The 14,760-nt window shown below is 36.3% G+C and overlaps 1 protein-coding gene across 3 annotated transcripts in view; it reads right to left on the bottom strand.

The window, feature by feature from the left end:
• WDR72 (WD repeat domain 72) overlaps positions 1-14,760 on the bottom strand; it is a 222,232-nt gene that overhangs the window by 66,368 nt on the left and 141,104 nt on the right. For 2 of the 3 annotated variants that reach the window (XM_039254230.1, XM_039254231.1), the window contains exon 18: positions 12,024-12,222. In XM_039254230.1, coding sequence (XP_039110161.1) covers positions 12,024-12,222 — 199 coding nt within the window. Of the gene's footprint in view, positions 1-383; positions 613-12,023; positions 12,223-14,760 lie in introns of those variants that run through there. The other variant, XM_039254233.1, reaches the window with a different exon arrangement.

Genomic DNA, 14,760 nt, shown 5'->3' with positions numbered 1-14,760 from the left:
ACCTTTACATTCTAGGTGTCTCACCTTCTGAATCCAGAGTAGCACATCCTCATTTCCTGCTATCTTGCCAACACCAAATTTATCCCCAATTCCTCTGTGCCTGTCTTCATTTTAATCCTTTTGCCTGAGATATCCTCCACCAAGCTCCTTCTCAATGGTGTTATTTGGGTCACTCCAGAAGCAGATGTTAAGATGAGTTGGAAATGCAGAAGGTTTATTGGAGATTAAGACGTGTGAGAGGAAAAAAAAGGGCAAAAGCACAATTGGGTAAGGAGCTCTGTATTCATTATGCAGATCTGACAAAAGTCTCTTTCAGCCCAGTGGAAACTCCAAAGCAAACACTGGCTGTTAGAGGGGGTCTATGTGGACTAAAAATAGCTAGGTTCTTATAACACCACCTTGCTCAGTGATTATTCCAAAAAGAGTACCATCTCTGTTGCAAAATGGGGATGGATCCTGGAGATGCCAATAGCTGGAAGCTGTCAGCTAGCCATACTCTTCACAGCTGGGCAAGCAGACCTTTCTTGTAGAGTGATCTAAGCAGTTCATCTCTTCATGTCTGCAATATTGCTATTCTCCAACCACATGTGAATGTCTACTCCTGTGCAAAACCTAAAAAAAAATTATCCCCAGGCAATTGGTGGTTCTCCATGCTTCCACAATAATGGAAACTTTAGTATCTCACACCAGTCATGGTCTCACTATGTTTATAGGACTTTGCCTTTTGGAAAGTAGGAACTGCACCACAGTCTGCTTAGAGACACGTGAGATAGCTTGAGCAACACAACTAGCATATAACATATTCAAAAGAGACTGATCGAATTTATGAATAATTGGATGGACCAATCCAATTGGTTATTCCCTACTCTGGTGCAGACACCAAAGGATATATCTCATATATGTCAAGAGATATGAACATTTCAAAATATAATTTTAATATACTTAAGTACTGATGGTATGGATAAGACACATTAAATTTTAGTATATTCTAAGCCAAGGTTTTGGAATATGTTCCTTAACCTTTAAATGAACCTATGTATCTTTTTTCAACCATTATTCTCATTTCTAGTTTTCTCAATTTACAAATTGGGAAATAGTTCATTCAGGTTTTTGTTTTTTTTTTAAGTAATCTCTCTGCCCAACATGGGACTTGAACTCATGACCCCAAGATCAAGAGTCACATGCTCCACTGACTGAGCCAGCCAGATGCCCCTAATTTACATAATTATTAAATTCTAAAAGAAACCAGTTTTATTCTGTATTGTAAAATAATTTCAATTGAAAATTTTGGATTTTTCTTCGATGACTTCCTTGGAGTATGCTTAGTAGCTTAGTAACATACATTCTTCATTTAATCAACTAACAAACCAACTCTATGCCAGGCTTGGAACCAAGCTTGTAGGACACATAGATGAAAGTGAAAAAATAGGACAAGAAGTTCTTTTTCTAGTGGAAGAGACAGTTGCAATCAGATGATTTACTACATAGCCTGGGAAGTCCTATGACAGAAGTATAAACAACATGGGTGAAACACAAAGGAAGTAACAAACATGAGAGATCCAAGAAAGAAACTTCTTGAAACAGTTGGGGGTTACTAATTTGGTTTTATCTCCCTGTGCACTTTTAAAAGAGGGGAGGGACAGAAACAAAGAAAGCCTCAGAATGTAGAATCCATCCCTTTCCAGAAGTCAGTAGTTCTCGGCAGGGTTGGTACTGCCCCCTGGGGGAAGGCTTTGGAAACTGTTGGGCTAAGGGACACCTGGTTTCCCCAATGATTATGGAGACACTGGCATTTAGTGGGCAGGGACCAGAAATGCCAGATGTCTTGCAATGTTCAGGACAGTCCTTCACAGCGAAAACTTGTCCCAATTTCACATGGTTTCAACATATTCCACTGGACATTCATGAAGGTAAAAGCTCTGTTTATAATTTTCTGAGCCCAGAATCTAACTATTTTACAGACACTTTCAAAGTTTTTAATGTACCCCAAATTTTCTAGGAAGGCCATTAACCCAGTACATCAAGCAGTGGCCAAATTTTGCTGCTGCTGCTGTCCCTATCTTTGCCAAGAAAATCCATTTGAACACTCACATCACTGACAAGTGTGGGAGTCTGCATTAACGGCAACGGGATGTGTCCCAGTCAGCATTTTTATTATATCTTTTAGTGTGGTCATGCCCAAACTTTTACCTACTGAGACACATATTAATTCATTATAAATTACTTACTCTTTTATTTTTTCCTTTAAACTGTAGAGAGCTCATATTACTTATGGACTTCACTTAGGTTTATAAGGGGGACATCACATACGATTGGCTATGGAGTCTGTGCTAGGATTGAGGGAGGTGAAAACCATAGTACTTAAACTTTTTCTAAGATTCCAAATCCAACCTCATTTAGATGAAAAGAAATGTAGGAGGCTGGAAAAATGCTCACCATTACCATGATCTTACATATATTCTGCTAGGGAGAGCTTTCACAATGCCCCCAGATTAGCAGGGATTCCTGGCTGGAGGACAGGTGTTCTGGAATAGATGTAAAAAGCCCATGTTCACCTGTAACAGGTAAAATATTTTTTAAGGTAACAACTCTTCTTTGAACTGTCTTCATTTCTTGTAGCTTATTCTTGAAAATGGAGTACTCTGCCTTGTTTTGTTTTGTTTTTGTTTTTTTGTTTTTGTCTTCTAATAGCTGTCAGCTTTAATTTTTTTCTGGTGGCTCTTAAACAGATAAATTACTCTTAACACTATATACATAAATTTGAAGGAATGCCTCTGAATTAATACTTTAGAAAAAAAATCATCCCTATAATCTTTTCCATTCTCTTCCTACCTAGAGACCATTAACATGTTATTTAGCAATTCTTCCATTCTGCCTTATAGACTAGTTCTTTAATACTTGTCTGTCACTGTCATTTATCATTCATCTGCTCACTCAGGCAACAAACATTTAATGAGCACCCATCATGCCCCACGTGGTGCATTAGCAGCACAAGATTAATAAGTTCCAACTTTTGCCCTCAAGGAGTTCAGAGAGGTGGAAAAGAAAGGCAAATAACAAACAATTATAGTGCTGGATGATATATACTATTTTAGAAGAATATACAAGTGTAAAAAATGATGTAATTGAAAATTGAAAATTTCTATTGAACCTTAGACATAATAAGTGCTAAATGAGAGATTAAAAAAAAATTATTCAAATTGTTCCAAGACTAAAACTTGGGCAGATACACTGATGAGTTAAAATGGAAAATATAGCTACTGCCAGAATGTCAGAATGCTCTTCTGATAGAATGGGATATTCCAATGGCATGAGGATATGAATGGATAATTCTTTTTTTTCTTTAGCCACCATTCTTCAGCCAGATTGCCTCCATATGTGCCAGACACTGTGCTATCTGCTGAGAATACAAAGCTGAGGAAATCCCTGTTGTTGTTGTTTTTAATCTCAAGGAGTTTAGTTGTACCAAAACTTCCAGAACTAGGGATGCACATCCATATTACCTAAAGGGATTGGATTTGATGGAGGAACTAATATCACACCAAGTCCCAGACTCGGGGATCATATCAATGGGGAGGAGGTTGACCCAGCTGAGCAGGTTGTAAAAAGAGCTCCCAGTTAGCAGCATAAGGGCTACTGGCTACAAGAGATCACAGGAATGAGCCACAAGTCCAAAGACAGGCATACAAGTGAGAACCCAGACTGTGAATCCAAATACTGAGGAAATAGTGTTTGATGCAGCAGCTCCTTAAATACCCCCATGGAGAAGCTGTAGCAGAGTGAGGAATAAAAAGGCAACTTTAAGGCAAGGCTTGGGGCTCTCTGAAAATATCAGATGGTTGAAATTTGATCATGACAAAATTAGTGAAGAGCCAAACAACCAGCCATCAGGAAAGAGAAGATTTCTGGATGGTTACAAACCAGATCCATTCATGTCTATTTTTAAATTTTTGCAACCTTCTGTGTGTACCATATGGCCCAGAATGATACTACTTAGAAAACACAATTTCAGTGAATATACGAGACTATGTATATCTGGCTGCTAAAGAAATGCAATCAGCTGATTTTCCTTGTTTCCTCTTTCTCTTATTAATTAGGAGTTGGCTGAGCTTTCCCATGGCCCATCCATTTATCCATCCACTCAATAAATACTTATTACCAGCTACTAGGTAAAGGACCATCCAAGGGGATGGGAGGAAAAAAGATAAATAGACCCGACCTCTGTCCTTGAGAGGTCAGAGTTGGGAGACCAGTCTGAGCTCCAGAGAACAATAGTACAAAACACATCGATTTCAGCAACAGAATCTAGATCACTTTTTCTTTGTCAATAAATTTAAATGGGTATGCAGACAATAATCAATAAAGTGGTGCCTGCACAACTGTTACCAAGGAAATATTTAAGTCAGTTCCTTGATGCTACTGTCTTTGTGCCGTCGGGCCAGGTTGGCATTCTGATTGCTCATGAGGAAAAAAGACGATGAAATACTCTAGTTCATATGCCAAGATGAAAATCATCAATCTCAATCGCTGTGAAAGATGAAACTACTTTTGGAAAAAGAACAGTGAACTCTATCAGTCTTTCTAAGGCAATGCAATCTTTAAGATGATACAGAGAGGGCAGACGCAGTGGAGAAGTTTACAAGAATTTATATGGGGAAAAAGGGAAATGATGAAATTTCTCCATCAATTCTACAGGAAGCTAAAAATAATACAGGACATATATTAAACCCAAATGACAACCATGTTTTTTGAAAAGTATGTAATGTATTCTAGGTGCTAAATAATTTAATTGCTTATCCATAAATAAATTCATCTTCATCTAACATATGAATACCTTGATATTTATGTAAGATTGTCTATTATATAATTCAAATTAATCTATAAAAGCAAAATTTTATGTTTCTTCTTCTCCTCCTCCCCTTACTGCCAACCCATATCCCTCTCAAGTAATATGTATATGCCAAATCTTTTTCTTAAGATTTTACTTTTAAGTAATCCCCACACCCAATGTAGGACTTGAACTACAACCCCAAGATCAACAGTTGAATGTTCTACTCCCTGAGCCAGCCAGGGATCCCTGTATATGCTATTTTTTTTCCTAGCATTTACCAGTTGGCATTTCTAGTTCCCAGGTATAAAACCTTCTGTTTTTTAACCGCTAAAACTTATGTAAATTTATATTCCAAATAAAAGTCTTTAGCATTAAGTACGTCTTTAGTGGAATAGCTTAGAGTGCCATACCCTACGGTTAGTAGAAATTAGATGTTTTCTATTTGCTGATTTCTTCATGAGAATCTTCCCACTGTTGTTTTGCCAGATATCTGAGTTTTTGTTACCTTGTGACCCCCAACTCAGATAACACCTATCTCTATACGTATCATACAGGAAGCACTTGGTAAATATCTGCTAAATTTAGAGACAGTGAAGGAGAATTGTGGTTAATTGGGAGGCAATACTAAATAGAGACAAAGAGCCTACATTTTGAAACCAGACTGATTGGTTTTGACTCCTGGTTCTGTCATTTGTTGATAATGAGACGTTGGGCAAGATATTTAACTTCTTTGTATATATTTTCTCATCAGTAAAATGGGATAATGACACTACCTATCCCCACAGATCTGTTGCTTGGATCAGATAATTTAAGGTATGTGAAGCTAAACTTAGAACATACTAAGCCATATCAATGCTAGTTATTCATCACGTCATTATCATTGTCCTTATTCTAGAAGACTAAGGCTTAGGAAAGGAAGGCATTTGTGTAGTGAGATTCAAAGAGGACACAGATGTTTTCCACAGAAGAAATTAAAGGCATTATGGGTTTCTCTCTGATGTCCAGCCTCCTCATTCACACATGTATTAATCAGATGATTTTGGGGATGAAAAAAAAGGCTGATGTGGCTCTAGTACTCTTAGCAAACAGCTACCACCTCCCACTCCAACTTTTGGCTTGGCTAAATCATAGTTCATCTTTCAGGTCTTGGATTAGGCATCTTTTTTTTTTTCTTTTTCTTCTAAGAAGCCATTAAAACCTCAAAGACTGGGTTAGATGCCTTTCTGATGTGCTTCTGCAGCTCCTGTGGCCTCAGACACACGTCATGGCTACCCCGATGTTAGTCTGTGTCTTCAATTGGAGATTTTCAGTTGATTTACTGTTATACCCCCAACTCTTGGAACAGTACATAGAAGCATAGAGGAGTGATACAAAAGAGAGGTGCATGAAGATTCAGTCAGAGTCTTGGAGACAGCACAGTGTGCCATGTGGAATATCAAGTTACCCACCCTGAATAACCAAAAGCTTCTCGCATCTGCCTTCTTAACTTAATCCACTCAAGGGCTATGGCTGGGGTAGTTTCATGCAGAAAATAACAAGGAGGATCTCTGAAGCATTTATTTAATGTATATAATATATGCCTAAATGTGCATTTTAATGTATATATTTGTTTATAAATAATATACATGCTATTAGTATATCAACATTATGTCTATTATAAGGTATACACAAATATAAGTTTCAAAAAGAAGTCTTTAACACACACACACACATACACACACACCCCTCGTGACGTAGTTTAAGATAAACTTGGCAATCCCACTTGCATCTTATTTGCTTAAACTTGCATTACCAATAATATCTTTAGTCCACGGTTTCTTGGCAAGAACTTCTTGTTCATTTTCTGAGGGTTAGTTTAGCAAATACTAGAAAATAAAATCTGTGGGTCATTTAGGCAGGGACACTTGAAACTGAACACAGTAGGGACCGTCTTCTGTAAAGTACGTCTTTCACTCTTCCTTCAGCATACCTGGAATACCATTTGTGAGTGAACCACATTATCTGACTTAGGAATCAAGTCAGGATACCCAGGTCAACCCATATATCAAATATTTTTTGTTTGAAAAAATGTTAAGTATAGACTTTCATGATCTTATTCATCCATATATAATCCATCAGCAAATACTGTAAGTTATACTTAAATATACATTCAGAATCTGATCACTTCTTCATCCAAGCCACCATATTTGTTCTAAACTGCCATCATGTAGGTTAGCATAATAGCCTCCCAACTGGTATCCTTGACTCTCTCCCTGGTCCTGGAAATGGAAGCGACATTAAAATACGGGCACTTTGTTTGCTCAAATTGTTTCCTATCTCTCTCAGAGAAAGCCTAAGACCTTAGTATCACACTCAAGGCTTTCAATGATATATCTCCCATTATTTTCTGCTTCTTGCTTATACACATCACACAGACCTTTACTAAATGGCTTCCGTAGCCTTAAAGAGGAATGCACTGGCCCTCTCACTTAGCCTGGGTTGCTCACAGAGGGTGCGAGATGCATTTGCTATGAATAAAGATAGTCAAGAAAGTTTCTCTGTGAGGCAGTCAACTCTGTATCAAAGCCTTTCCACCACTAGACAGATTTCCTTCTGAGAAATTCAATAGGCAGAAACCTGTCCTGATCCAGTCCTTCTGCCAATGGCCACCAGTACTAGAAAACTTTTCTGTTGAATTTATTTACCTTTATATTCCACAAATGCATGGTTTTATTTAAACAAAGAGCACATTTTCATTATTTAATTTTGGAGATAAGTCTTTGAAAACAATGCATGTAATAAAGATTATTTGCAGTACCCATATTTGATGCATCATTTTCACAACCACACAGTTTAACATGAATTTAAATTCAGCCAATAATTTTCCAAGTGGCAGTTTTATATACAAAGCCTCCATTTCTATTTCAACCAGTTTATTTGATGGAACAATTTAGAGCACTTGTTTCAACGGATCCAAATAACATTAAAAAAAAATAAAAGGAAATAACTTTCTAATGCATTTTAATAATAGAAACCATTGCTGTTTCTAAAGCAATGAATCTTAACTTCAAACCTGAATGTTAATTCTATGATTTCTTATTAAGCAGATTAAGGAAGAGAGCAATGTAACTATTATAAAAATGTTAACCCAGATAAAATCCAGCACTCTCTCATAAAATACTGATACACAAATATTAAGATCTTAAATAAAATACATGCTGTGAAATGTTAACAAGTGAAAACACTGAAAATAAATAAGGTACAAAATTATAAACTTCAAACGCGCATTATACTTCACTTCTCACTTCACTTGATTTCCATTGCTTTGTAGATGCATCTCATGTTCAAATAGTTCAACAAACCTGGTGATTTTCTTTATTATGAGGGCTGAGATGGCAATGATTGAACACTCTGCATTTTCTTTGGTAATAGAAAGTATGATTTATGAGAGGAGAATAAAAATCTAAGAAAACCACTCAATAAATTATTCAATTTTCAGATCATGCTGATTTAGAGCAAATTTCCTTCATGCTGCCAGTATGGAAAATGCAGTTTACTGGATTAGAACACAGGGTTTAAGAGAATATCTGGGTTTGCCAGATATTTTTTATTTTGTGATTCTAGATAAGGCACATAGACTCTTGTAAGCCCTACTTCATTCATTTTTGAACAATGGGATCATAATAGGAACAATGTCTCAAAGTACAAGATATAAACCACTAGTGGCATTCAAGAAAGCGGGCATAGTGATAGAATATTTTTACAAATACTATTTATTGGGGGCGCCTGGGTGGCTTAGTCGGTTAAGCGTCCGACTTTCGCTTAGGTCATGATCTCGCGGTTCGTGGGTTCGAGCCCCGCGTCGGGCTCTGTGCTGACTGCCAGCTCAGAGCCTGGAGCCTGTTTCAGTCTGTGACTCCCTCTCTCTCTGACCCTCCCCTGCTCGCGCTGTCTCTCTCTCTGTCTCTCTCCTAGAAATAAATAAAACATTAAAAAAAAAAAAACCAAATACTATTTATTGTAATGAGTCTGAGAAAGATACGTAATTAATATGTCAAAAAATGTACACAGGTAATTTCTCAGGATAAGCCTAGATAGCACCATGGGAATTTTTGTAGCGAGTAGTTTATTTTCAGTGCTACTCAGAAACTTCATTTCTGTGAACATGGACACTTAAAAAAATATAAAATTGTTTACATAAATGACTCAAATTTTGGAAAGAGAGGCAAGATTCGTGTGAATAATGTGAGAATTAAAGGAAAAAGTGAGTTAGCATTCATAAAGTACTTAGCATAGTGTTGGAGTGTATTAAGAGAACAATAATTGTTATTGTTGTTATTTTTCCTTATAATCTATTATTGCCATATTGCTATAATGCTAATAAACCTAATATACCACACTTTGGCATATATTCATAAGTTTATGAATATCTGTTCATAATAAAGCCATCATCTGTTACTTTCCAAATAATATACAAATAAAATGCATTAAGAAACCAAGAAAGAATAAAAGAAATTAGGGTGGAAAAGGTGGATGAGAGGTCACAGAGGACAAATGAGCAAGGACCTGAAGCTAAAACAAAATAAACCACTTATCATAAGAATATTTGGTGATAGGGGCACCTGTGTGATTCAGTCAGTTAAGCATCTGACTTCGGCTCAGGTCACAATCTCATAGTTCATGGATTTGAGCCCGGCATCAGGCTCTGTGCTGATGGCTCAGAGCCTGGAGCCTGTTTTGGATTCTGTGTCTCCTTTTCTCGCTGTCCCTCTTCCACTCATGCTCTGACTCTCTTACTCTCGCTCTCTCTCAAAAATAATAAACAAAAAAAAATTTTTTTTAAGAATATTTGGTGATAGATGTGGTGACACTGGGTTGAAGTAAATTCTGTCTATAAAATTTTAGGAATAATCACGTCTACACCATCTCCTTATCCTCTGAATCAGGATATCTGAAATAAATAAAATAGCTTTTCACTTACTATTTTTAAATTTTTTTTTAAATTTTAATTTCAACAAGTAATATATTATATACCACTTAATAAAGGTCCAAAACTTTTCTCATAATTTTACAAAGTTCCTCTGAATATTTTAAAAATATATTTTTCCAAAAAAGAGAGAAAGAAATGGAATGTTAATATCCAATGGTAATAATATTGCTTGTAAATTTTCCTCTTCAGTGCATGGTATATGTTTCCATTAATTGCAATTGTGGTTAGTATTTTAGTATGTTCAGTATTTCCCAAAAAAATATGTGCTCAGCATTTTGGGAATAAGACTTCTAAATTAAATAAGACTTCTAAATTTCATCTACCGACTATCACAAACTCACCCTAATTTTCTTTTAACATTGGCAAACAATCATTCAATAATGATCAATAATATCTTAAATATTAAGATAGTTAATATCTAACTTAAATTCCAGATGTCTTTAGTCATAATAAGACTAAATCCCATAGTATTTTCTAATACTCAAGAATTATTTGGGGATAGAACAGGGCCCAATCTGGTGAAATTTCAAATAACAGGTAAGCTATATGACAGCAAAACTTATCAAAAGTTTCACCTTGATAACCTGCCATGAATTTCTCACCAAGAAAAGAGGGCTATGGGCCAAAGGATAAGTTAGACACTCAAGCTTAGGGATAAAGCATATAAATGCCACATAATGACAGCTAACACATGATGAATGATACTAGCTGTCTTTGGGGAGTTGGAAGAAATGTATTAATGACACTGTGGGTGCTTGCCCAATGAATCAAGAACCCACATGCACTCACTGAAAATTAATTTAAAAAGGAATTTTTCTCCTCTTGCTTGAAAGGTGTAATACAACTACAATTATGTGATATGATCAAAAAGGAGCTCGTTCAACTGGGTGAATTTACCAGATAATTAAAGCTAATTTCTGGACAACAGACAAACAAATAACTTGAAATTGCCATTGAGCTTTATCAAATTGCTTATTAAATTGACCATCCTCAGTGTCTGTCTTGGCATTAGGAAATATTCTACCTATTTTGATCATTGGCCTTCCAGAAGAAGCCTCTCTCTGCTACATTTTCCCTCTCACTACATGCTATCCAATCAGTAATCTTATAAAACTAATAAGAACTAAACGTAATAGATTTTTAAGAATGATACCTGGGAGCACCTGGGTGGCTCAGTCAGTTGAGAGTCTTGACTTCAGCTCAAGTCATGATCTCATGGTTCGTGGGTTCAAGCCCTCCATCGGGCTCTGTGCTAACAGTTAGCTCAGAGCCTGGAGCCTGCTTTGGATTCTATGTCTCCCTCTCTCTCTGACCTTCCCCTGCTCATGCTGCCTCTCTCTCTCAGAAATAAATAAAACATTAAAAAATATTTAAAAATTTAAAAAAATTTTAAAAAGAATGACACCTGTCCTAGGATTTAATATTTTAAATATGGCACCATTTCCCTGAGTCCCAAATAAAAAGAAAATCTCTTTTTGACAGCTAAAAATAATACGTAATAATTTTTAACAACCTGGAACACATAAATTTGTAACACGTTTCCCTGAAAAAAATACATATTTGACCATAAACTTACTTGTTAATCAAAAGCTTACTAAGTGAGGTTGAAAATCATATTTGTACTTTTTAAAATTGTGTTTCATTTATTTTTTTAAGTCCCAGCAAATAGACTGAAAAATCAGGTAACATTTTACAGCAGAAATTGAGATTCAATTGCTATCCATGAACAATACACATTATCATCATGAAGTTACAATGATAAAATTTGTTATATCATCAAATGGTCCCCCTGTCAATCAGTTTAAATTCAGTTTGTACTACATTTCTTATTTTTAGAAACAGAAAAGAAACGTGGCACATAGCTATTATCAAGGTAACAAATGAAAACAAATTTAGGACCCACTATTATCAAGGTATTCTTAAAATATATATCCCTTTAAGCTATTACTGTTAATCCTATTTTCTTTTTTAATCACTTCACTTAAAAACATTTTAATAAACAACATAAATTTTTGTTCTGGTAAGTATTTACTGATTATAATAGAATTTAGAAGTTTTTAAGAAACCTGAGAATTATAAGAAGAAATTGATAGCAGAATAGGTCAGAAATAGGGCACTTGGCTCGGTCCCTGCAGAAATGATATACTGTGAACTCATTCTCAATGCGCTCTAAGTAGTAGGAAAGTTCTGATGAAAGTGCATGCCCATAAATTTTGCACTTACTTTGCAGAGGCAAGGTGTCTGTAGTACAGTGTAACTCTAACTCCTCCCGGGTCCATTCCGTCTTCTGCAGAATCTGCCTCATCGCACAGTGAACGTCCTCTGTCATGGACCCTGGTTGAGTGTTGTCTGCTTTCTTACTCAGGGTCTTCATATGCTGTTGAACTTCTGCCAAGAGAACAGCTTGTATTGCTTCAGTTACCTATAAAGATTTTTTAAATACATTTTAAAATATTATTACAAATGCTTGGGGTCTTACATAAAACTGAGAGCCTGGAATTTTGACTTAAATAGGTTTCACATAAACTGTAATGCTCCATTCCACTAGACTTAGCATCTGAAACCACTGAAATGCAGATATTGAGCACTAGAACCCAAACCATCAGCCTTTCTTCAGGAAACATAAGAGATTCTGAAAGGAAAGTTGGAAGCAATTCTTTGTTCTTTCTCCTGAGGTATTTTCATTTTCACCAGAAGGCAAAGAAAATTAATGCAAATATATTATATTGCTCTTAAAGACAAGTTTAGCTCCTCAAATAATGTCTAGCTCTAAAGTACTATTTAGCTAAAAGCATTTTTACTAGGTTTAATACAGAAAGCTAAAGGCAAGATTTTAAGAATAAATCTCACTAAACCGTGTGTATGTGTACATGGTTTTACACAGTTTAAACATACTGCAAAGCTTGCCTTCCAGTTATTGTACATAGCCAGTGAAGGATCTGTGACTGGGTTAACTGGGAGGGGAATGGTTGTCACAGGGCATCTAATCCAGTGTGTTCATTTTTTTCAATGACAAACTTGGGACATGACATCCCAAGTTCCACATATATATGACGGACAGGTCTTCTGACACCTGATTCTACATCCTTTGTAGTATATGTCCTCCCAAGTTTCTATACTCTTACCCCTCAGTAAAAAGGCAGTGACAATGTACCTTAGCCTCTTCCTGGCAAGATAGGAGGCAAGGTGCAGCAGTTAGGTAGAAATCAAGGAAAGCCAAGAGCTGAATCAGTGAGAGAATAGGAAGGACACCACTAACCTAGGTGACCTTGGGACACTTTCCTATTATCCTTCTCTGGATGACAGTTAAACCTTTCCTATAGCCACACCCCAATGCCTGCTCCTCTTCCCATCAAAAGCTTACCCTCTGTCAAGATGACTCATGTTTCACCACTGCCACTGTCCCCTCTCTATTATCCCGAGTCTACCCACAGGATGCCTAGCGCTAGGGCTTTGATCACCCTATTTTTTAACTATTGAATTTTGGGGCTTTTTGACATATCTTTCACTTTCAATGCATACTGCAAGAATAAATAGCATGAGTGTCATTGAAAAATAAGAGGAAGCAGAAATAACTGAATAAAACGTATTAAACCATAATCAGTAAGATACTCAGAACCATAAAACTTCAAAGCGAATAGTGAATGGTGTACACCCAATTAGAAACAAATTCAAACACATACTTTGTGCTCAGTTTGAAATCAATACTCAGCATGCCTCCAATCCACAGACAGATGGTACATGTTATCAGCATGTAATAATGTCATCACAGTATCTGGTATACAGTGGGTACTAAATAAATGCTAATGGAATTGAAATAGATTCTGTACTCAAAAATAGAAAGTGTGGAAAGTAGAATTTACTGATAATTTCCAACTATCAATACTTAAATCTCTCTAGTATATAAATGCATGTAGTATATAAATGTATACTCATTTATATGTATACTCATCTCTAGTATATAAATGTTTACTCATTTAAATGTACACTCATCTCTAGTATATAAATACATTTTATAGATTGTAAAGCTAGAACTTACCCCAACAAAATATAAACCTTTTAGACATTTCATATAACTTTTTGATTTAAATGATGAGCTGGAATTTAAAGCACTGTGACTATAAGGCTGTCTTCTAAATGCATATAAATAACTTTCTCTGAAAAGACAGATATGCAAAGTATTACACCTTAATGTGCAGAGATTTAAGTGAGGATTTACAAATCCACTGGCTGGAAAGAGACAGTCACAAATCTGGTCCACATACTTATTTCTAGCAGTACTACTATGCCATAGGCAAGCTAAAGGTTTTAATGGTTTTCTGCTAAAACCTTGACCCAGCAAAGTTCTGTAAAATAGCAGAGCATCACGAAGACTTGTAAGAGCCCCTGCTTGTGTCCAGATTTTCGAGTAGAAAAGCATTTTCTCAACACTCAGATTGACACTGATTTTTTCATGTGTTTGTAAAGCAATACTTCCTGGAGGCCTGAATGTCATGAGTTCAGCCACTGGTGTTAAATTATAAAATCCAGAGAACTTGAGAGAAGCATCAGAAACACGCAAATTAGCAGCTCCAAAACCTAACTGTTGCTTTTCCAGCATTTCTTTCATTTAAATTTGTTTTTTTAATTTAATTTTTTTATTCGAGATGGAGAGAGAGCATGAATCGATGAAAGGGACAGGGGTTGAGAGAGAGAGAGAATGAATCTCAAGCAGGCTCCACACCCAGCACAGAACCCTATGCAGGGCTCGATCCCATGACTCGGATCATGACCCGAGCTGAAATCAAGAGTTGGACCCTCAACCAACTGAGCCACCCAAGCACTTCCCAGCATTTATTTCTGCGTTGAGTGTATTTTATTCATAAGAAGCAAAAGAGACAATCTCCAGACAAACTCATCAATCTGCAAAATTTACTCATTTTTACTCTTCCCTTAACGTGCCTGCCCCCCCTTCAATTTC

This window comes from Hyaena hyaena, unplaced genomic scaffold (genome assembly GCF_003009895.1).
Source record: "Hyaena hyaena isolate Hyena2069 unplaced genomic scaffold, ASM300989v1 scaffold_479, whole genome shotgun sequence".
In the NCBI taxonomy this organism is placed as follows: Eukaryota; Metazoa; Chordata; class Mammalia; order Carnivora; family Hyaenidae; genus Hyaena; species Hyaena hyaena.
Note: the sequence above shows the minus strand (reverse complement) of the source record. Positions and strands in the feature narration are given on the sequence as shown.